This window comes from Mugil cephalus, chromosome 8, assembly GCF_022458985.1.
Source record: "Mugil cephalus isolate CIBA_MC_2020 chromosome 8, CIBA_Mcephalus_1.1, whole genome shotgun sequence".
NCBI classification, from domain to species: domain Eukaryota; kingdom Metazoa; phylum Chordata; class Actinopteri; order Mugiliformes; family Mugilidae; genus Mugil; species Mugil cephalus.
The window spans coordinates 23,454,865-23,476,220 of NC_061777.1; the positions used below are offsets into that span (position 1 = coordinate 23,454,865).

General features: G+C 42.0%; 3 protein-coding genes across 3 annotated transcripts in view; 2 read left to right on the plus strand and 1 right to left on the minus strand.

Annotated features, from left to right (window-relative positions):
- Positions 1 to 9,762, plus strand: part of slc4a5a (solute carrier family 4 member 5a) — a 28,409-nt gene extending 18,647 nt beyond the window's left edge. Inside the window, exons 15-26 of the mRNA XM_047592575.1 lie at positions 349 to 620; positions 2,208 to 2,242; positions 2,569 to 2,760; positions 3,022 to 3,135; positions 3,510 to 3,671; positions 3,912 to 4,090; positions 4,255 to 4,327; positions 4,603 to 4,671; positions 5,176 to 5,349; positions 5,762 to 5,935; positions 6,065 to 6,123; positions 9,225 to 9,762. Coding sequence (XP_047448531.1) covers positions 349 to 620; positions 2,208 to 2,242; positions 2,569 to 2,760; positions 3,022 to 3,135; positions 3,510 to 3,671; positions 3,912 to 4,090; positions 4,255 to 4,327; positions 4,603 to 4,671; positions 5,176 to 5,349; positions 5,762 to 5,935; positions 6,065 to 6,123; positions 9,225 to 9,390 — 1,669 coding nt within the window. The 3' untranslated portion in view covers positions 9,391 to 9,762. The remainder of the gene's footprint in view (positions 1 to 348; positions 621 to 2,207; positions 2,243 to 2,568; positions 2,761 to 3,021; positions 3,136 to 3,509; positions 3,672 to 3,911; positions 4,091 to 4,254; positions 4,328 to 4,602; positions 4,672 to 5,175; positions 5,350 to 5,761; positions 5,936 to 6,064; positions 6,124 to 9,224) is intronic.
- Positions 9,763 to 10,027: 265 nt separating this feature from the next.
- On the minus strand, positions 10,028 to 14,653 carry ogfod2 (2-oxoglutarate and iron-dependent oxygenase domain containing 2). The gene is made up of 7 exons (XM_047592576.1): positions 14,384 to 14,653; positions 14,233 to 14,289; positions 13,049 to 13,159; positions 12,858 to 12,957; positions 11,854 to 11,978; positions 11,167 to 11,424; positions 10,028 to 10,906 (listed from the first exon to the last, which is right to left on the minus strand). The coding sequence occupies exons 1-7, from the start codon at positions 14,546 to 14,548 to the stop codon at positions 10,640 to 10,642; spliced, it is 1,083 nt and encodes a 360-aa protein (XP_047448532.1). The 5' UTR covers positions 14,549 to 14,653; the 3' UTR covers positions 10,028 to 10,639.
- A 1,118-nt stretch (positions 14,654 to 15,771) lies between these two features.
- Positions 15,772 to 20,610, plus strand: zgc:113436 (uncharacterized protein LOC503528 homolog). The gene is made up of 8 exons (XM_047590883.1): positions 15,772 to 16,085; positions 16,504 to 16,697; positions 16,793 to 16,904; positions 16,995 to 17,133; positions 17,240 to 17,294; positions 17,366 to 17,623; positions 17,703 to 17,801; positions 20,010 to 20,610. Exons 1-8 carry the CDS (start codon positions 15,917 to 15,919, stop codon positions 20,265 to 20,267), a joined length of 1,284 nt encoding a protein of 427 aa, XP_047446839.1. The 5' UTR covers positions 15,772 to 15,916; the 3' UTR covers positions 20,268 to 20,610.
- The last annotated feature ends 746 nt before the right edge of the window (positions 20,611 to 21,356 follow it).

Here is a 21,356-nt window from a genome sequence, read left to right on the forward strand (position 1 = left end):
TTCATGATCCTTTGGTTCTATTACAGAAAGTGTTTTTGATATAAGACTTTCTGGAATTCATTTTTGCCCATCTCAAAAACTACTCTCTCTTTCAGCAGAGCAACAATGTACATGTATGTTCTCTGCTTGGCTACTAATACTAGTAAATAACTATTCTAGAATTCAGGCTAATGTGAAGTCAATGTTGAAGTGTATATTTGATAGTTGTGCGTGCACTTTGTCAATACAGATTATATACTGTATGCGCAGACGTACACCATATTTTGTGTGATTTTGTTGATGAATAGTATGCATGCATTCTATTCATCAGCGCATTCTCCGCGCTTCTCTAACCTCTCCCTTCCAAAGGAACAACAACATAGATTACATGGAGCTGCGTCTGTGGATCGGCATGCATTCCTGCTTGCAGTGTTTCATCCTCGTGGCCACGGATGCCAGTTACATCATCAAATACATGACGCGCTTCACCGAGGAGGGCTTCTCTAGCCTCATCTCCTTCATCTTCATCTCCGACGCCATCAAGAAGATGGTGGGCTCATTCAAATATTACCCCATCAACACCGACTTCAAGCCTGACTACGTCACGGCCTACAAGTGCGAGTGCCTGGCGCCAGATCCGAGTGAGTTCACCCCTTGACTCAGGGAGATAGAGGGGGGGGCTACAAGCGACTCTTTTGGGCCTCATTAGGCCGACATCGCACGCTCATTGTAGTAGAGAGAGCCTCCACCTGCATCAATTTCAGCATACAGATATGCTGCTGCCAACCATTTTCCAAAGCGTGCCTTGTGTTAATGGACTGATTTCCTGGCACTGGTCCTACTGGTGTGTTAGAGTAATAAATAATTGAAAAGGCCAGACAACATATTCTAAAAGGTTTTAAGCGGCCGCTTCTCTGTTGGAGGCCTCTCTGCAAATACCTCAGCACGCTGATCAGGATTCAGCTACAATCTAAATGAGTTGACAGCTGTAGGGCTGTCTGCTTGTATATCCAGGCCACTGGCGATCAATCGTGATCAAAGGACACCCAGACTGTCCTGATGGAGCAGGTTATCTTGGACTCTTAACATTAGCAGTTTGTTTAGTTGAACTTTAATATAGATATTTCATATATATATAAAAATTTGAAATCTTAAATGAGTTTTCAGTTCATTTGAATGAAAAGTATCAGCATAAAAGTCGGTGTGATTTATTTTATGGGATAATAATATAAAAACACTGCTTGGTCCTTAAGGATTAGAGCTGCAGAGTGTCGTCCGCACAAGAAGACAGGAATGTGTTTTTGGTGGAAAATGTTCATTCCCTTTTATCCTCTAAACGATGCCTCTTAGCATTTTATTAACTATTAAATTTACTTTATTGGGGGTCTAATTAGTGGTTGCTGGTAAAAAGCTCTGACAATAAATCGGCTGATACGAGGAAAGCAGGTGCTACTTAGATTTAGACTTAGATAGACTTTATTGGTCTACAAGGGAAATTGCTTGGTCACGGTGGCTCAGTTGAACATAAAAATATAAATTAAAGTGACACTAGTGAAAAAAAATGTCGGTGTAAGTTAAAAAACAATAATAAAATAATGACAATAAAATAAATAAATTCCAACAGGACACAATAGTACGCACAAATATCAGAGATATGTTTTAATGTACACACCATATCTATGTATATTGATTGGGTGGGACTAATGAATGGATGTTTTTCTATATATTACTGCATGACTTAGGTGCATATATTTGTCACAATTCATTTCTAATCAAGTGTGCTCTCCAGTATCTGTAAAGCGTATCAGTTGGTCTCTGATGAGAACTCTCCACGGGGTTGAAGGGTTTAATGAAATTCAAATTTAATGGATTCCATCATTGTAAGCTCCCAGATGCTCTCTAATCTCTTTGCTTTTTTTTTGAAAATGGCAGTGATTTGCAGTAATTTTAGTAGGCATTGATTTCTGTAACTGATTTGCCTCTTGTTTGCTTTCACTATGCACAAACAATTTGGCTGACGTCTCTTGCAAGTGAGTACCTCTTTGTTCGTCTGCATGGCCCTTGGAGCGCTCTGGCCACTGTCCAGCAGCTGGATTCTCATCATGTTTTGTGTTTTTTTTCTTCCCCTTTTCTTCTCGTTTTCACCCTCTGTCTCTGTCTCGTTAACTCCCTGTCCCCGACTGTCTCTCCCTTATGAACAGTGGCTGCAATGGTCTTCAATGGTTTAGTTCCAATGCCAGATAACAGCTCTAGTGTCTCTGGGGTAAGTGCTTCTTTTCATTCAAATTCCATTTGTATCTTTATTTTGGTGGATTGCATTATAGGTTGAACGTTTGCCAAAAGAAACCAAATGACAGCATTGTTAGAAAAGAGCAAAATGATTTGTTTACACCTAATCCCGGTACCAGCTCTGTCTGACAAAGAAGTCACTTTCTCTCCTTTGTTTGTGTCTCACCATCTCTCCCGTCAACCTCTCACTCTCCTCCGTGGATTATAACTGACAATTTTCGCTCTGTCCGTGTCTTTGTCAAAACACTTCACTCTTCTTCATCCTTTCCTGTCTCCCCAACACTGCCACCACTATCCCAGTTGAATGTGACAGCTCTGGACTGGAGCCAGCTGAGCAAGAAGGAGTGTCTGACCTATGGAGGCTCTCTGGTGGGAAAGTCCTGCAAGTACGTTCCAGATCTGGCCCTCATGTCCTTCATCCTCTTCTTCGGCACCTACTCCATGACCGTCTCTCTGAAGAAGTTCAAGTTCAGCCGCTACTTCCCCACCAAGGTGTCACATCTATCTATCTATCTATCTATCTATCTATCTATCTATCTATCTATCTATCTATCTATCTATCTATCTATCTCCTATAGACAAAAAAAGTTATGTCTGCTTGTTCCAGACAAGAGGATTATCTTCGACTTTAGTGAAGCCTGCCATGGCTCAGCTTTTTAATACTTATGAGTCGCTTGCTGTCAGTCGTTGTCTCTGCTTTCAGTCGTGCATAGAAATGTCTATTTATTCCTCTCTCTTTCCCTCTGACAACAGCTGAGGAAACTCATCAGCGACTTCTCCATCTTCATGTCCATCATGACGTTCGTCGGGCTTGACATGTTGATCGGACTTAAAACTCCCAAGCTAATTGTCCCGACAGAATTTAAGGTGAACAGCGTTTAAGTTCAGTTCTGTGTCTGCTTTCCCACACAGGTCCGTCGGTGGTATAAATAAATAGTGCAACAATGGAAGCTCATATTGAATTGCTTTACATGACAGGGTCAATACCACCCTCAAATGTGTCCATTGGTTCCAGCATTTGCTTGGGCTAGATAGGTGGGAAGAGGTGTAAACAGCTAACCTGCTGCCCAACGCCTGCATAGCTCAAGAAAGAGACGAGCACCCACTCACTCCACCCCAAAAAAGACACAAATCTGTTGAAACTTGGTATTTATGGACGCCATATGAGTGTTACCGATTCTCTTATGCAACTCTTCGCAAGATTTCCCAAATTTTTAAACCGGCCTCTCGTGTCCCACCAGCCAACTCGGGCGGATCGCGGCTGGCTGGTGATGCCTTTTGGTAAGAACCCGTGGTGGGTGTATGTGGCCAGCTTTGTCCCCGCCCTGCTCGTCACTATCCTCATCTTCATGGACCAGCAGATCAGCGCTGTCATTGTTAACCGCAAGGAGAATAAACTTAAAGTATGTGTGCTGACTCTTACACATCACTTACCATAAAAAAAATACATTTCTTTATTAAAAAAAAAAACTCAATAAATTGCTATTAGTTCCCATTTTTAGTAAAGTCAAATTACAAACAAATCATCAATTTATTGATTAGATGAACATCAAAGACATAAGAAGAGATGAAAAACATAAGAAAAGACCGAGCAGGATTTAGACAGAGGTCTGACAGTTGTGTGTGTCTGGTCTCCCCTGCAGAAAGGCTGCGGCTACCACCTGGATCTGTTCTGGGTGGGGGTCCTGATGGCCGCCTGCTCCTTCCTGGGCCTGCCGTGGTACGTGGCTGCCACCGTCATCTCCATCGCCCACATTGACTCCCTGAAGATGGAGAGTGAATCCAGCGCTCCGGGAGAGCAGCCACAGTTCCTTGGGGTCAGGTTGGTCCACACTAAATTAAAAGTGACTTGGAAAAAATAATTCCTTCACGCTGCCACTGGGAATGTAGAGGAGACACTCTTTGCTTAGTCCTTTGTAGAAAAAAAGCCCTGTGAAATTGACTTGACACTCTGTTGTGTATTTGTCTTTAATGTCAAATAAACAGAGAACAGAGAATGACAGGCATTTTGGTGTTTGTTCTCACTGGAGTCTCCATCTTCCTCGCTCCAGTACTTAAGGTATGAGTTACATCACAGTTTTTTTTGTGCTAAATCCGGTTCCACGATAAGATAATCCTTTTATTCATCCCACATAGAAAATACGAGATAAACAAAATCCATAATCAAATACAACTAAAAAATAAATGAAATGTTCATCGTACTGTATATGCAATGGAATGATTAATTTCATTATTATTTGCACATACTGCCTATAGTGTTAGTAGTCCCTGTTATCATCTGTCTGAACTATATGTAGTATCTCAGATGTTGTCTGTCCTTACTGTTGCTTCTAGTTCATCCCCATGCCTGTGCTGTACGGCGTCTTCCTCTACATGGGTGTAGCCTCCCTCAGTGGAATCCAGGTGATGCTTGATGGTGGCTGTTTATGATATCTATCATCTTAAATTGAGTTATTGGTGCTGAGCATCTTACTTATTGCTTTTCTGACAGCCGACGGAAGTGGCTTATTTAATGCTTCCAATAAAACAAACACGTAGGCAGGCTGACGTGATTTCCAGCATGCATACAGAATACAGAGACAGTAAAATAATCACACGCAAAGCACTCGAAGGATGCGCAATATGCTGCTAAATTTGTGCGCATTGCCATGACCGCCATTTGAAATATTAATTCTACAGATCCATTTAGAAACCTGCAGCTAGAGGCTCTGTGAAGCTGCAGGTGCTTCTCAGCAACTCCACTCCAGCACACCGTGCAGGGAAGCAGAGCCGTGACGCATACAGATATCGGCTAAATAATTTGGGATTAGCCTTTCATACCACAGGTCCGCATGTAATTAACCTTTGTCGCTCAGACCTTGTGCTCTTCTCTCACCCTCTGCACCCCCGTATCGTTTTCCTCTGCAGTTCTGGGACCGGATCAAGTTGTACATGATGCCGTCTAAGCACCAGCCCGACTTCTCCTACCTCCGTCATGTTCCTCTGAGGAGGGTACACCTGTTCACCCTGATCCAGATCATGTGCCTCGCAGTGCTCTGGACCCTCAAATCAACTTTCTTGGCCATCATATTCCCTGTCATGGTATATGTGATCAAACGCCCACATTTAAAGCCTTTAATCAATCCTTCTAATGCACATCATGTTTGTATAGTTTGTCAGAAAGAATGGGACTGTGACTCTGCTAAAGGACTGCATATGCATGTCCAATTTACATAGAGAAAATATAAAAAGCACATATATATATATATATATAACAGATTGCTATACTTGAATCTGAAGAAAACAAATGTAAAGAAAACGACAGAGGCAGAAAAGGTAAATATTAAGTGAGGAAGCAGTACAATTTCATGTGTATACCAGTGATTCATGTTAATGTCAACTACAAATGCCATCCGACTAAATCATATTCAGAGCGTGGCTCGGGTATGAGATGAATGTTAATGAGAGTTCACGCAAGGCCTGTGTGTCACTGCATCTGTGTGTCCAACACCAGATCCTGGGTCTAATGGTGGTCCGGAAGATGCTGGACATGATGTTCTCCCAGCACGATTTGGCCTGGCTGGACGACCTCCTTCCCGAGAAAGAGAAGAAGAAGAAGGAAGACGACAAGAAGAAAGGGAAGGACAAGGACAAGAAGAAGACCAAAGCTGACGACAGCGAGGAGGAGGTGAGAAACTCGAGCTTCTGCTGCCCCCTGCAGGAACGAGGGCGCCTGGTGATTTGTGAGTGATTTGTGAGTGTCTGATGACCTGTGTCCGTGTTGTGTGTGTTTGTGTGTTTGTGTGTTTGCCTGCAGGACAAGTACCACGGCTACTCCAACCACTCACCCAGCTCAGAGTCAGACTTGGACCGCAGGTACTGTGTTCTCAAACTGCACATCCCCTACAAAGATCTGGCCTATCCTGAGCAGTCTCAGTGGGGAGCGTACTGCCAGTCTGCTGCCGCGCACAGAGCATTGTAACAGAAACACATGCACGAGCGTATGGCAGTGTAAAAATACACAGGAAACGTAGACGAATGAAAGGGTCAGTTCACAAAAATGACTGAAACTAACAGCCCTCACCAGTGTTGCTTCTGGTGACAAAGTTTGATCTCCTTAAAAAACAACCGTTTTGGTCTCAAAGAGTATAATCTAAGTAAATTTAGTTTTCAGGTTCACATTGCTGAAGTATTCCACTATATTTGTTCGACTTCAAACTCAGATAATTAACATAAAAAAAATAAATCATGGGTTTTATTATAGATTAAGATGACAAGCTGTATATAAAAAGCTGTACATACAGTTCATGAGCTCTAACAAGACTTTACACATGAATGCACCGACGGCTTTATTATCCTGAAATGTGTAATTCTTTGTAAGGAGCACTTTTAATACCTCGCATGCATTTTGCCACTGAGCAGTTACTCCTTCCACCCTAGTGAAATGCTGAACAGACTATATTACACTGTTGCGTCGATACTCAAGTAAAAGATATGAATAATCTTTCCCCCACTGGGGAACAGGCAGGATTGATGGCCCAAGTAGACTATGATGCTGAAAAAGATGAAGAAGTAAACATCAATCAGCCACAACATTAAAACCAACGACAGGTGAAATGAACTGATCATCTTATTACAATCCAGTGTTCAGCTGGAAAACCAGTGGGAGCGGGACAATGTGACCTGCCACACCCCCAAAAAACTGCATGTGTAACAGTTCAAAAATAACAGAAAAATATCCCAAGGTTTTCACGCAGCCTCCTCAGATCCAAAAAGAGTATCTGCAGGATGCACTGGATCAAACCCAATCTACAGAGACCCCTCCCCTCAACTCATAGGACCTAAAGGCTGCCACCACTACTGTTCTACTGTCAAACACCAAAGGATAAGTCTGAACTATTTTAGAGGCTAAAAGGAGACCAACACCATATGGTCTAGACCAGTGGCTTTAATGTTGTGGCTGATCATTGTGGCAGCGGCATTAACAAGCTTTCAGTTCACTTTTCCCCTGCAGCTTTTGAGATGTCTGATTGTCAGATTTGTGCTTCCAGCGGAGAGGAATCTTATTTGTCATTATGTCAGCAATGGAAAAAAAAAAAAAAGTATTCAAGTTAGTATCAGCAGTTTTTTTTCCAGCAACTGCATCTCTCCTCATTATTCTGTGTTCACTGGGTCTGTGTTTTGGTTAGCAAAGACTTCCAGAGAAAATGTGTCACAGCGAGGTCTGTAGACCTATACTACTACTTCTATTATTTGACACTAGTATGATTTTTACTGCTAATGTGATTTGGGCTTGATCATCTAAATTAAAGTCAGTTTGTGAACATATTGTATATAAATGGAACAAAGAGTACAATCAAATCCTGCATGGATAAATCCCACTATAGGAGATAAATATATATATATATTTTGTAGGGATATGGGTGAACTGACTCTTCAAAAACATGGACAACACAGTACATTGTTGCATGACTTACCAAAATTATCGCCTTGTCTTAGTGTTATGCTACATTATATTAGGGTATTAGTGCTATTGTGTTGCGTATTTCCAGATGAATGTATTCCTTACTTACATACATATATATATATATATACTTACTTATATATATATACTCATATTATTCCTTCACCCAAATAAATGCAATTTATAGACTTTTATTTGGTAACACCTGCACCCAGTTTATTTAAATGTAACATTATCCTCATAGTCCAGGTTTCCCTCACTGTCATGCGTGGCCTCTGTCTCCTCTCCATGCACTTTAAGGCAATGCAGATCATTGTAATGTGATTAACAGAGTAATCCTGCCGCTGCTGTTCCTGTGTCATGCGCTTGCTGTGTGACAGTGTGTGTGCGGCGCTGGCCTTTGCACAGCGCAGCAGATTATGATTCAGTGATGTGTGTTATTAGTACTGGAGCATTCTGGAGGGCACTGACTGTGAGGTGAAGGGTGATGACGCTCAAAGCCGATGATTAGGGTTATTATCTGAATATCTGTCATAGCGTAAGGGAATTTAAATTTAAAACTGTGTGTGGCCTCTTTATTTTTGGTGTGTATCTGGAGCTTACAGAAGAATGTATTGTAGACCACTTCATCTACAGCTGTATGACGATCCGTATGCAGCAAACGTCGTTTTGGTTGTTTCTTTTTCCTCCTTCCTTGTGCTGAATCTGTTTAACACAACAGTCACACCTGCATGTGAAATGTAGTCTGACCCCAGCTCTCCGCTCTCTGAACTCCCCTCACCTGGAGCCACAGCAGTTTCAGTGCAATTATTTTTGCACTGAAAGTGCAGCCTTTGCTCGTTTTCAGTGCTTTGGGTAACTTTGTAATGTCTGCCCTCTGTGGGAGATTCGGATTCTGAAACGTTCCCATCATGTCTGCATTGCTTTGATAGAGGCATGGTTTGGAACTGATGGTGTGACTTCTTCCATTGGTGGATGTTTGCTAAAAGTTGACTTAAAGTTCTGCATGTCATTTGTTGAACAAACCATTTGACATCATGCACTCACATAAATAAATCAAAAACCAAAAGTATGTATAAGAATGTAAAGGTCTAATCTATTAAAACTAAAGTAATAAGAATAAGTCCAAATGTACCATACCAAGATTGAATTTCCTTCATTGCTGTTTCTAGATAAAAGTCTGTTGTTCAATCAAAGCCACTCCATTTTTCTTTTCATTTTGTTGTAAAGCAGTAAAAATGGGACTGCTTCAGAAAGGATTAGGTTTAATCTTTACTCTCCCTTTTGGCCACAACAATCTAATTCCCAGTCCCCACCTCTACTCTTGACCATGAGACATTGTGGCTACGGACAACAACTAGAGTTGTTTTCTTGCTCTTCACTGACATGAGCTCCTGCAGTTTTTGTCTGGAGTCGTGATGCCTCGTGGGCGAGACGCCCCTGCCCTCACCCGTGGCCCCTCTGTGTCTTTGGCTGTGGGTGTGTCTGGTAACCGGAGCTTGCCCTTCCTCAGCATCACCCTCCACTTGAAGATCTCCTGCCCGTCGTCTCCGGCTATGCCCATGGGCCGAGGGATGGCCTGCCCCGTGCCCCAGGTCAAGATCGAGATGGAGTCGGACTACGACTCAGACATCGACCATCACCGGCCCCGGGACATGAGCAGCGAGACCACGCTATAAAGCCGAGACACCATGTCTTGTTGATTGCAACAACGCACAGCTAGGTGTGGGCAGACTACTGAGTGCAGCCAGTGCTGACCCACACGCAGTACAAGCTGGCGTGAACTCACTGCATACTGACTGACACGGGACTGATGCAGTCACTGTGTTTGGAGACGTTTTAAAAGCATCTGCTTTTTACAAGGTTTCCTCTCAACTGTATATTAAAAAGGAGCTTATTTATTTTCTTGTATAATGTAAAGGATCCTAACAAAAAAGGAATATTTATCTGTATAGGGTAATTGTTGTGAAAATGTGTCTTTATTATAAATTATAAATTAATTATGTGCAGTAATTGTAATTACACTGAACTAAGCATGTACAATGTCCTACATTATTGCTTGTGTGTACAGAGTTTGATCCCAAGGCAGAAAACAAGCACTGTTTTAGTAACTATTAGTTAAGAGGTTGTAAAGCCCCCTTGTACAAATCAATACTTTTTGTCGTATGATAGCTTTTGCATATTTGTGTTTTGGTGTGTGTTTGAACATGCTATAGAGTGCATCTGATCCCACAGAACCAGCTCTCCTTCTCCCTGTTTCCCCTCAGTTCAACGTAGTGGCACATTAGCAGGAACAAAAAGAAACAACCAAAAGGCCCTAATGTTCTAAAAAGCATCTTTTAATCTGTAAGATGTAGCCCACAGGTTCACATTTGGGTTTTACACTAAAAGTCTTTGTACAAGGAAACATAGTTGACGTCGACTGTGATACTTCCTTCATGAGAAGAACTGACAGGATTTGTGTTATTAAACTTCCATTATTCCAAAGTGTGACTGAGCCATTTCTTTCTCCAGATGTGTAGCAGCTAAGAAATCTGTAAGCATACCATATCGAATGTGTGTTCACTTCTTTTTCTTGCTCTGGTAGTGCTGGTGAAGATAAAGACTGCAGAAACAGTCCAAAAAAGCCGCTGAGTCAGAACCACCAGATAATAGCTAGCCTTCAAAAGATAGGACAAATGTTGTGTAGGACAAATGTTTAATATTAGAAAGGCTGACCTCTAGATTTATGAACAAAGGCAAAACAAAGACGGTGCGCTGCAGTCCCTGGCTCATATGTACACATACGAGTCAGAGACTCTACCCCTACACCCATTATTATATTCATACAAGAAACAAATATTAATCATTCCAATCTGGAACATGATCACAAGGCATCATTATCACTGATTCGGTTTGATGGGTTCCTGCTGTCATAAAAGCAGCCGGTCACGTCAGCGCGCACGAAGCGGCGGGCAGTGCTTGAGGTTGTTGGGTGAAGCCGTCGGCGAAGCCCTCTCCTTCCACCAGCGATGGGCTCCTGTTGCACATGGGGCACAGTTTGTTGCGTTCCTGTGAGGCCCTCATCCAGATGATGAGGTTCCAGCGCTGGCCGGAGGAGATGGGCAGGGCCCCGTGCATGTGTTGGCCCCGGTGAAGGACGCCTTCGGTCGGCCGGTGCTCTACCTCGGAGCACTCCGTGTCACTCAGCGGCACCTGCAGGAGGTGAGAAAGACATTATTTTAAACATTATTTAACATATTTTTTTTACAATGCATAATAAAAGTATTTGTTGGAAGGTCAACACCCACACCAAGAAATTATGCCACCCAACAACAAATTTTTTTCCTATTGATAAAGATTATTTTACATTAATTTTTTATCATTGCACATTTATTAATTATTTAGTTCCTACAGACCTGTATATGTTTGCGTGGTAAAATAATGCATGGATGAACTTGTCTGAGAGGTATCACCTGTCTCATGTCGCCAAAATAAAGGTTCCCCTCAGTGAAGTCCTTGCCAAGAGACACATTAAGGGTGACCTCTGCGTTGTCGTAGTGATAGCTCAGGTCCAGGTCCTCATTCATGTCATACTTGACGACAAAGGCCTTGTGGCTGTCCAGACAGCGCCCCCCGCAGTCCGGGTACAGAAGAGAGGTCAGCGGGTGCAAGTACTGCTCACGCAGAGGCGTGATGAAGCCCTCGTCGAAGCCCAGCTCGTTGAGGAGAATCTGGGAAGAGAGAAGAATGAGAAGAATACCATGAATAACATTAACAGCTTCTAAATGATGTAGGCCTCATGGTTCACTACCCAGACTTCCTATTACTGCACATATTTAAACTGGCTGCTTCATGACTTTTAAACAGTCCTTATTAAAAGATCTGAGCTGAGGAGCTCTGTCACGGTTAAAGGTGTGTAGTACACTCTATGAAGTTTGCAATGAAATGACCCGTGTTTTATCTGGACTTTAACAGAAAATCATTGCATGTGGCTGCCTGGGATACCCCTTTTCAACTTCATCTTCCACTACACTACACGAGCAGACCACAGTAAGTCAATCCTCGCAAGGTCGTGACACAATAAAGATGAAAAATGTAAGACTGAGCAGCCATTAAATGGTGATTTAAGAGGTTCCAGCCAATGCAAGCAGATCCGTTACCCCGTAGTGGTTCATGGTGTTTGGTCTTCCTTTGGGGGCAGAGGACTGCTCAAAATGCTCCAGCTCCTCCACCAGCTCCTCACAGAAGCTTTTCACAAACACGGGGAAGCGATAAACCCTCAGAGCTTCAGTAGAGAAAGGAGAATAAATATAAGATGTGTATCAGTGCTGTGATGCCATAGTCATCAACATGAGCAAACGTTGTTTGACATATGCTGTCAACCTTCAGGGTGGATGTTATGTCGTAACTTCAGATCGTTGAATTCCACTGACAATCACACTTGCCCTTCAGTCATTTGTCATTTAGGCTTTCAGATGCTGTGACCCTCCACCACCTCCAAACCCAACAGCATCTTATGAGGCATGCTGATGACTTCCTGATGACTCAGAAGGAGTTCCCTCCTGATTGAAGCACCACTACTAAGTTTTCTTCGGTGTCAAAGTAAACACACAAAAGTTGTCTATGTCCTTGAATAAACTGCACACACACGAGCTCTAAATTCAGCAGTAGTCTGGTCTGGTCTGGTCTACCCTGGTCTCCTCGGTCTCGGCAGAGTTTTATTATAGTGAAGAGTTTCACTGTATGACCGGTAGTCTAATCATGACAAAGCATACATGAAGTCAAGACACAACATTGTCAGCTGGTCGCTATTGACATGGAAACTTGGGGGTAGACATAACCCTGCTCCTTGTATTTGTCTTGATCAGAACTCCAAGTGCTCTATGCTAAAGGTCTTTCTACAGAACGCTAATTATTTATACTTTTTGCTACATTGACTTATAAATCAAGCTTTTGAACGTGTTTTTTAGAGGTTTTATACATCCCAGGCTAGAGGTGTGCATGCATGAGAATATTTTTCATTCTAAGGAACTCTTTAGCAGAAAAAAATTATGCACAACTTTTGGTATCTGTTATTAGAAAGAACTAAAGTGGGGCTGTTACTTTGTATTCTTAGCAAGCTACTGATCCCAAATGGAAAAACTGACAGGAGTTTTCAGATTACCTGCCTCTTCTTCCAACAAGTGTAGGAGACCATCCTCACTGGCGCTGTCACTTCGGCAGTATTCAACAATCTGCTTGAGCTTCGGAGCGAGGTAGGACTCCTGAGGGGGGTTTGAGTGCAGATGTGTCTCAGCAGGGTGTTAATGACACATTATTAATGACGCTCTCAGTGACGGCTGATGCAGTAACTACCTGCAGGTGGTAGACGTGAGGATGCAGAGGCTTGTACTTGTCTTTTATAGCAGCGGCTCTATTGGCAGATGCCACATCCAGACGCTTTCGTCTGTCCACTTCCAGGGAAATCTAAACAGTTTGTTTACAGTCAAGTAGGAAATTAAAGACAGACATTTCAATGCATGACAACATTATAATAAAAGTTTGATTAACAAAATGTGTTCAGCAGCATTGATGCCAGTACTGATATGGATATTTGAAAGTTTAAACGTAGTAATATTTAACATAAACCAATGACATGAATATTTTGCCAGGCATTTACTGTCTTCATTTTGCTTGATTGTGGTTCTTTCTACCTTCAGTTTTGTCTTCAGCAATTTAAACGCTGCTCCATCAAGTTGAGATCAGGTGACTGACCTGCTCATTTCAGAAAACTGTATTTCTTAACCTTCAAACGCTTTTCTGTTTTGATATGAATTTTTAATATACCACCATACCAGTACACATTTTGCACGATCTGCTCCCCAGCTAAACCGGTTTACAAAGTGTCCCCAATTACAGATTTATGAATGGGAAAAATACCGTGACATACATTTTTGGTCATACCGCCTAGCCTTAATCTGTACCGTGAAACACTTCTAAATCATTTTGGCTGAATTTGGTCTTTGGCTACATCATCAAGAAACACAACAGTTACCCAGATCCGTTTGAAGTCGCTTCCACAGTGTTTTACAGATAATGTTGATTGTTTCAGATCTTGAACCTTTCCACTTCCTTTCCCTCTGATGGTACAAAATAATCTTATTCTCCTTCTCCTTCCAAAGAAGGCTGCTCCAGATCTATTCTGGCTTTATTAGATTTTGTTTGGCAAAGTCTAATCAGGTCTTTCTAATCATAAGGTTTGTGATTACTTATGAGATGCAGTATTTTCTTTGTGCCAGACTTGGGCTGTGATATGATCTGCCTCTTGTAGGCTGTTCCTCACTTTGCTGGATGTTGTAAACTGAGTTTTTGTGTCTTTACTGTTGTCTTTTCTGGGAGTTCAGGCATTTTTATGTTGAACATAACTACTGATTTGATGTTCCTAATACAGCGCTGACTTTTTATGTTTTGTTTTTGCAGGTTAGGGAAAACCTAGCAGTTTCCTGATGTAAATCCCACACTTTATATGTGTGTGTGTCCTGTTCAAAACACTGTCTTACCTTGCGGAGCACATCTTCATACTGTTGCTCCGTGGCACAACCAAGCCTCTTCAGCAGCTGCGTAGCAATAAATAGCAAACAACACACTCTTGTCAGTTTGCAACCCCCCAACATCACTGAATTTGCTTTTAATATCTGTTATCCAACTCACTGCCTGGTAGTCCAGTCTGAACTGCTGCTCCGAAACAAAGCGAACGTGGAGTTTGTAGTCCTCCAGAAATATGTTGTCAGTCGTGAAGCAGCTACAGGTGTAAAACCGAGGCTTCCCGTTCACCTCGTTTGACATTTCTGACTGTGTGAATGGAATCACTTCCATGAAATGCACAGAAAAACATAACAGAGCAGACTGAGACTTCCTTATGGAAGTACGATGTTCGGCTCCAAAACAAACGGTCACTTCCGGGTTTGTGTCAGGACCTCCCCTGGCCCCGCCCCCTGTTGCGGACGCGCTTTCAGACCTGGTTCCGAACGTGACTGTACTGTGGCTGTATCCGTGACTCTATCCTCCATCACAGTCTGTATAAATTATTCATGGACTGTACGCAGAGGGTCTAATCTGGCCCACGGGACTAATTTGCAAAGTGCAAAAATTACATTGAAGACATAACTGCAATTTTTCCAATAAAAGCTACTGTTATTCCCCGGGTTCTCACATTTTTAATGTTGTGGACATAACACAACACTGAGACCTACAGCTATACTGGGATTACATTTTTTTTCTTTAGAAATGTCCCGTTGTTCATGACGTTTTGTAAAAGTACAGTACATTAAATCTAAAAACTTAAATAATGTATTTCTTTGTACTAAAACAAAGGGAAACATTTGGAGTTGTCCTTATTTATATTTATAGGTTAATAAAGTATTGTGTTACTGGTCCGGCCCATTGAGACCAAACTGGGCTGAATGTGGGACCTGAACTAAAAACTGAGTTTGACACCCCTGTAATGAAGAGCCACAGAAAGCCCCAAACTGTCAAAGATGTTTGTATTTAGAGTGCGGTTGGTTGAAGAGAATTGTGATTCTGTTGTTGTGGATTATGAAAATCACACCGAATTAGTTAAGGATTGGGTTTTTGCTTGACAAAATCAGTGACTGAAAAATCCAAATCTGTCATGTTCCAGTGTTAGTGATGACCAATGGAGACATTTTAAATATATTTTTATACTACACTGCAAATATAAATATTAAACTTTGATTTATGGGGGAAAACATGGATTTATGTGCATACATGTGTGATTGATTGACTTAACGTTACAAGGCACATTCTGGTCTTCACTGACAGACTCTGTTCCCCTTATGTACTTTGAACGAAGGGAACACATTCTGCTGCTCGCATCTTCACTGTCACAGTTTGCTCCCCCATCTAAATCTGTACCTTATTTCACTGGAAACACATTCTGGTCTTCACTGCCAGACTCTGTTCCCTGTCGAAGAATCTGTCCCCTGTACTTGACAGAGGGGAATCGTTGGTGTATGCACCAAGAAAGTTGCCCAGAAGGGGGAACTAATAGAAGAAAAAAAATGACACTGACCTCCTAAAGGTAGAAGAAGAAAAGGGGGCGGGGCCATTGTGGATTGTGATGGTGCTGTGTGTTGTAAGCGTTGTTAGCAGTAGCTAGCACTGCTGCTGGATATGTTTAATGAGGTTCACGGTCCGCTTTAATAATTAGTAGCAGAGTCTGAAATGTTAAGCGTGGAGTCGTTGCAGGTGGCCGAGGAGGAGGTGGTCGAGTCCAGCTCCAACAAACTCGGTGACATTTACACGTTTGTGGCTAAAGGATGTTTCCCTCAGACGATGAACCCTTTACGAAAAAAGAACCTCAAAAGATACGCCCAGAAATTTATCATAGACGGTAAGTGGTTGAGTTTAATAGTGCAAACCAGGCTGCGTAGTGGTGCTATTCTCCTATATCCATCTGTTGGCGTCACCAACTTCCGGTCACAAAAGCTGCGAATTTAAAGAAAAACTGCAGTTATCATTTCAGGGGAAACCTAAGGAGCTTGTAGAAGTTCGTATTATTGAAAGTATTGATACAGCTAGTCATATTTCAAAAAATCCCTTCTAAAATCAACCTCGCCTGCTAGTTTTAATTTGGTGGAAAGGGGGTTGTGTTATATATGCCGAATAGAAGATCTCATCTGCCTGTCAAAGCAGCCAAAAATGATGGTCAGTCAAATGTCTACCTTTCCTTACAAACAAGAAGACATTTAATGTTTACGTTTTTGAATGCAGTACGGCAGTAGTCCTTTACTTGCATGTCTGTGTTAAAGAGGGAAAGCTGTTCTATGTGGGACCCAAGAAAGAAGAGAAGAGGGAGGTGGTGATTGAGGCGGAGAGGAAGAGGCAGATTTTTCTTGACTGTCACTTCGACGACATCGGCCATCACCTGGGCCAAAAGAAAACCGTCCACAGGATCCAGAGCAAATACTACTGGCTGGGGATCATCAAGGACGTCGTGGACTGGGTACGTACTGTGTCTTATGGCATGTCTGCTGTCGTGTTAGTGTCAGTGGGACATGATGATAATAATAATAATAACCTTTGGGACAACCGTTTCAGATTAAAGTATGTGAGACGTGCCAGCACACTGAGAGGAGTAAAAACCTGGCAAGGACCGTGCGACCCATAAAAGTGGACGCTCCTTGGGATATTGTTGGGATTGACATCATAGGTGTTTGCTTTGATTCTTTTCATGAAATGGCAGAATTTCTGCTGGATAATTTCTTTCCACGCATCTGACACCAGTCGTTTTTCTCTTTAGGGCCTTTCCCAGAGACAGAACTAGGCAACAAAAATGTGATTGTTGTCATCGATTACTTCACTAAGTGGCCAGAAGCTTTTCCAGTGCAGAAGACAGATGCCCTGTCAGTTGCAAGGTGCATCTCTAAATGCATATACAGGTAAAAAATACTCCACTGTATGCATGTATTAATGTTCATGATCCTCACCAGTGGTTTTAAATATGGGTCACTAAATTTAGTCTAACCTCTTGTCTTTGTTCATCAGGTTTGGGGCCCCCAAAACAATAGTGTGCACACAGAATTCAGACTTCTGTGACGAGGTGAGACACCAGGTTTTTTTTAGATTTTTATTCAAATTTGAGATGTGAGTTCTGATGAGGGTGTTTTCCAGGTGACGAAGCTGCTGTGTGAAAGGTGGAGCATCGTGCAGAAGGTTTCCCCTCTGGGCCAGCCTCAAACCAACCCGCTCCACGACTGCACGAGCCCGTTGCTGAAGGAAGCCGTAGCGCAGATGGTAACCGAGAAGCAGACCGAATGGGACGACTTTCTGGACCCTGTGCTGTTACTGTTCAGGACCTCCGCCAACCCCACCACCAAGTTCACCCCTTACTCTCTCATGTTCAACAGGATAGCCAATTTACCAAACGAAGTGAGACTGCAGGAGATAAAGTGTTTCTCGCTGCGTTGTTTGTTTTCTGCTCATTAAATATTATTTCTTTTTTTGCCAGACAACTCTGAGCCTGCTGAACTGTGACGAACCAGAGCAGGAGAAGGCCTCGACTTATATGAACATCATGCAGGAGCAGCAGAACTCTGTTAAGCAGCTGGTGAGTCACATTTATTTTCCAGATCAAAGTAGATGCTGATGTTGGAGCTTCCATCTTTTAATGCACACAGACTTGAGGGATGGCGGTCCTTATTAGGGATGGGCATCGATCAGTTCATCGATGTCATTAGCCGATTCCCTTTGTTGATTCTTTTTGTGCCGAATATTTACGTCGAAACGTGTCATTCACACCACGTGACGACAAAGAAGTTGCGATGGTGAAGGGACTGGAACAGCGCAACATGTAACTTATGCAGCGTCGTAATTTCAAGCAAGCGGCAACAACACCAACAAGCTGGAGCATTTGTCGGCAACACACAGCATTAAATACCAAGAGCAACATGTGTTCAACAATCTCCGGTCAACAAGTGCAGCTGCCGTGAAGTCTTAGCGGAGCAGAGCTAGTGAGGATCCAGTGACCAATTTCCTAATTGTTTACTTAGACAAGCTCTTATCTCTATCTCTACTTTTCCTAAATCAAAAATTCATGAGATGAACTGATAAGAGAATCAGTAAATAATCAGTAATAATAACGGACTCGATAATGGCATCGGTATCAGTAAAATCTAATTGATGCCCGTTCCTAGTCCTCATATCTTCATGTTTAAGTGTCAGTCTCAAACATTTCAGTCCTGATTGTTTTGGAGACACCTGGTGGTGTAGTACTGCAGGTAATAAAATTTCAAGTAAATGGAAGGTAATACAGTTCTGAGGGCAGAAAATCGAATTATTGTTTTGATTCAATAAAGAAGTAAGGCAATACTTTCCAACATGGTGTGAACAGCTGAAATCTGATTTCATACTGCACACGACTCAAGGTCTGAACAGCGGTGAAAGGAGTTGTTTACCTAGCTGAGGAGTTGGTTTTATGCAGCCTGTTGTCTGCAGCTCTTTAACTGACAGCTCACTCGGGCTGTTGCTCCTCCCAGCTTCCGCTGTCAAAAGCATGAAAACTGACCATTTGAGACATACTTTTAATGAACAATAGCAGTACTAAGCAACAATACTAAGCTCACTCACTGAGCACATAGGATTTCATGTAATTACATCATAATACAAGTCATTTTTTGCCAGTTTAATGCTGTTAATGTGAAGCTGTAGCAGCAACGTCATCTTCTGATGACATTCAAGCATTCACATCTAGGAATGTTGCCACAGACCCATTTCATAATAATGCATACAGTATATAAATACTAATTTGTCATTATATACTGACTTTTCAGACATTTACATAACTGAAAATCTTCAAGATTGTCATTTTAAATGTTAAACGCTTGTATACACTGATACATCTTGAAGCATCTTTTTTTACAGCCAGTAGATGCAACCAGAGCTCTCTGTTATTACTGAACTGAAAACTGAAAACAGGACAGTTCCAGAGGAAAAAATATATTTTTCATATGATAGAAAAGCAGAAAGAAGTGTTACATTAATTGGGATGTTTTGTCACACACCATAAGGTTACCAGTGAACGTGCATATTTAAATGCCCGGATTTTTTTATTTATTTATTTTTTTTTGAACACGGAGACACACACGTTAATGACCTTAATGATCTGCAGCATGTTGGGAAAGTGCTGGTTGTGGTTTGCAACTTTCTCAGGAACCACTCATACATGCAACCAGCACAAGATTGACTGTGTGGCAGTCAGTCAGCTGTAAAGACCCGCTGACAGTGTAATTGAAAGCAACTGAATGCGCAGTCAGTGCCCACTGAGGACGTTAGTGAAAATGTGCTGAGAAAGTGTAACAGAAAACATGTTATAGCCACACTATGGAGACCTCTCATCCAAATGACTTCACACGGACACTGCACTTCCTCAGGTCCCCGGTGATACACCCACTGAGTGTGAAGTAGATTGAAAACGACGTACACAAACACACACAGAAGCAGCCAGAGACTTGTCACCCCTTCTGCTGTTACTCTTCCTGAAATCACACACACTAGAGAGTGAAGATGTGTGACCGAGTGTATGAGTTGGAATAAGAGGAAATAGTTCATGCTTGTTCGGAGGCGAAATCCATTTATGGTCTGCATCATCACAATGTGTAGTTACATTTTGGTTGAGGTACATGTGAGGCTACGCTCAAGCATTCACCTGGCTTTAACACACATACATGCGTTTATGTTACACATTCATCACAACTGTTTTATACATTTGCTTTGTCTTGTCTTTAAATCTCGTGTTACTTGTGTGTTCTGCTTCCAGGTGATAGCCAATATGAACGCCGCCTACAAACAGGAGAAGAAGAAGAACGCTAAACGCAGGGCACACAGCATGCTGCCCATGCCCTTTAAAATTTCAGATCCCTTATTCGCTGCAGGTGACTCACCCTCCCCGAAAAAAGTGAAGGAGAGTTTGTATTTGTCTTTTCCTGTTGAGACAGTGCTGGCCACAGAACAGAGCAGCTCAGAGGACATAAAGGCGGAGTTAGGTTATCACTTGGCTGAATCGGACGTCCACTGAAGAGGACATCTTGGACTCAAAGAACCAAAGGATGATTGCATGTTGTCACGACGATGACGTTCCTCAATTTTCGGATTGAAGACTGAAAATCCAGATGTTGTGAAATGAGCGCAGTGATATTTTAACATATACACCAGTTGAAGGCGGTGTGGGCTGATTGAACTGGTCAAAGACACTTTGGTGACACCTGGCCCAGATGTTGCTGAGCTCTTTACCCCTGTTTCGCCACAGAAAAGAGTTGTTTCCCATGAAATGAATGTTAACTTATTGTTTTCACTTTGTCATACAATCGATTTTTAAACTGCAATACTTGAGAATAAAAGTATTGTTTCATTTGTTTGGATTTTATGTGTAGTTTTTATGATGGAAAAAGATATGTTTTCTTTTTGTTGAAATAACTGGACATAAATCAGGACACTAACATATTCTTTACAAATTTAAACTACATGATACCTGGGGATTCCATATTGTGAACAAATTGTCTCATGATACTGCACAACCCAGAGATTAGACCTAATGCTAAGATGGCAGAGGAAAAGTCCCTTTTAATATGAAGAAAACTTAAGCAGAGCCCATCGTATCTGTGTGACGCTGGCCGACAGGGAAACAAGTGAGGGAGGTAGGACAGCAGACAATGGTTGATAAAGTATAAATGCAGCATATAAACATGACACTAACAAGCGTATGGTATAAGCTAATGCATGCTCTATGGGAGATTGATAATGAATAAAGCAAAAACATCTAAAGTATTAAGTCATTTTCTTGGCCTCAGCAACCAAGTGGAAAGCAACATCTTTAGAGCAAATAGTTGACTGATAAATTGACCTCATATTCACTTTGATTTGAAATCCTTATAAAACAAAATCTGCTCTTAAACAACACATTGCATTTCTACACTTAATAGCAAGTTTATCTGACAATGAGACTTTCACTGAGATTTTACTCATTAATTCTTTGAGTGAAAGCAGCTGCCTGCTGCTGCCATGCCACTGAGAGCAGCAGGAGTCAGAACAACACAAAAAAGCTGTGGACTCCGAGAACTGACCTTGAATGTGCTCTTCACACAGAGAAACTGCAGAGTTGAGAGTG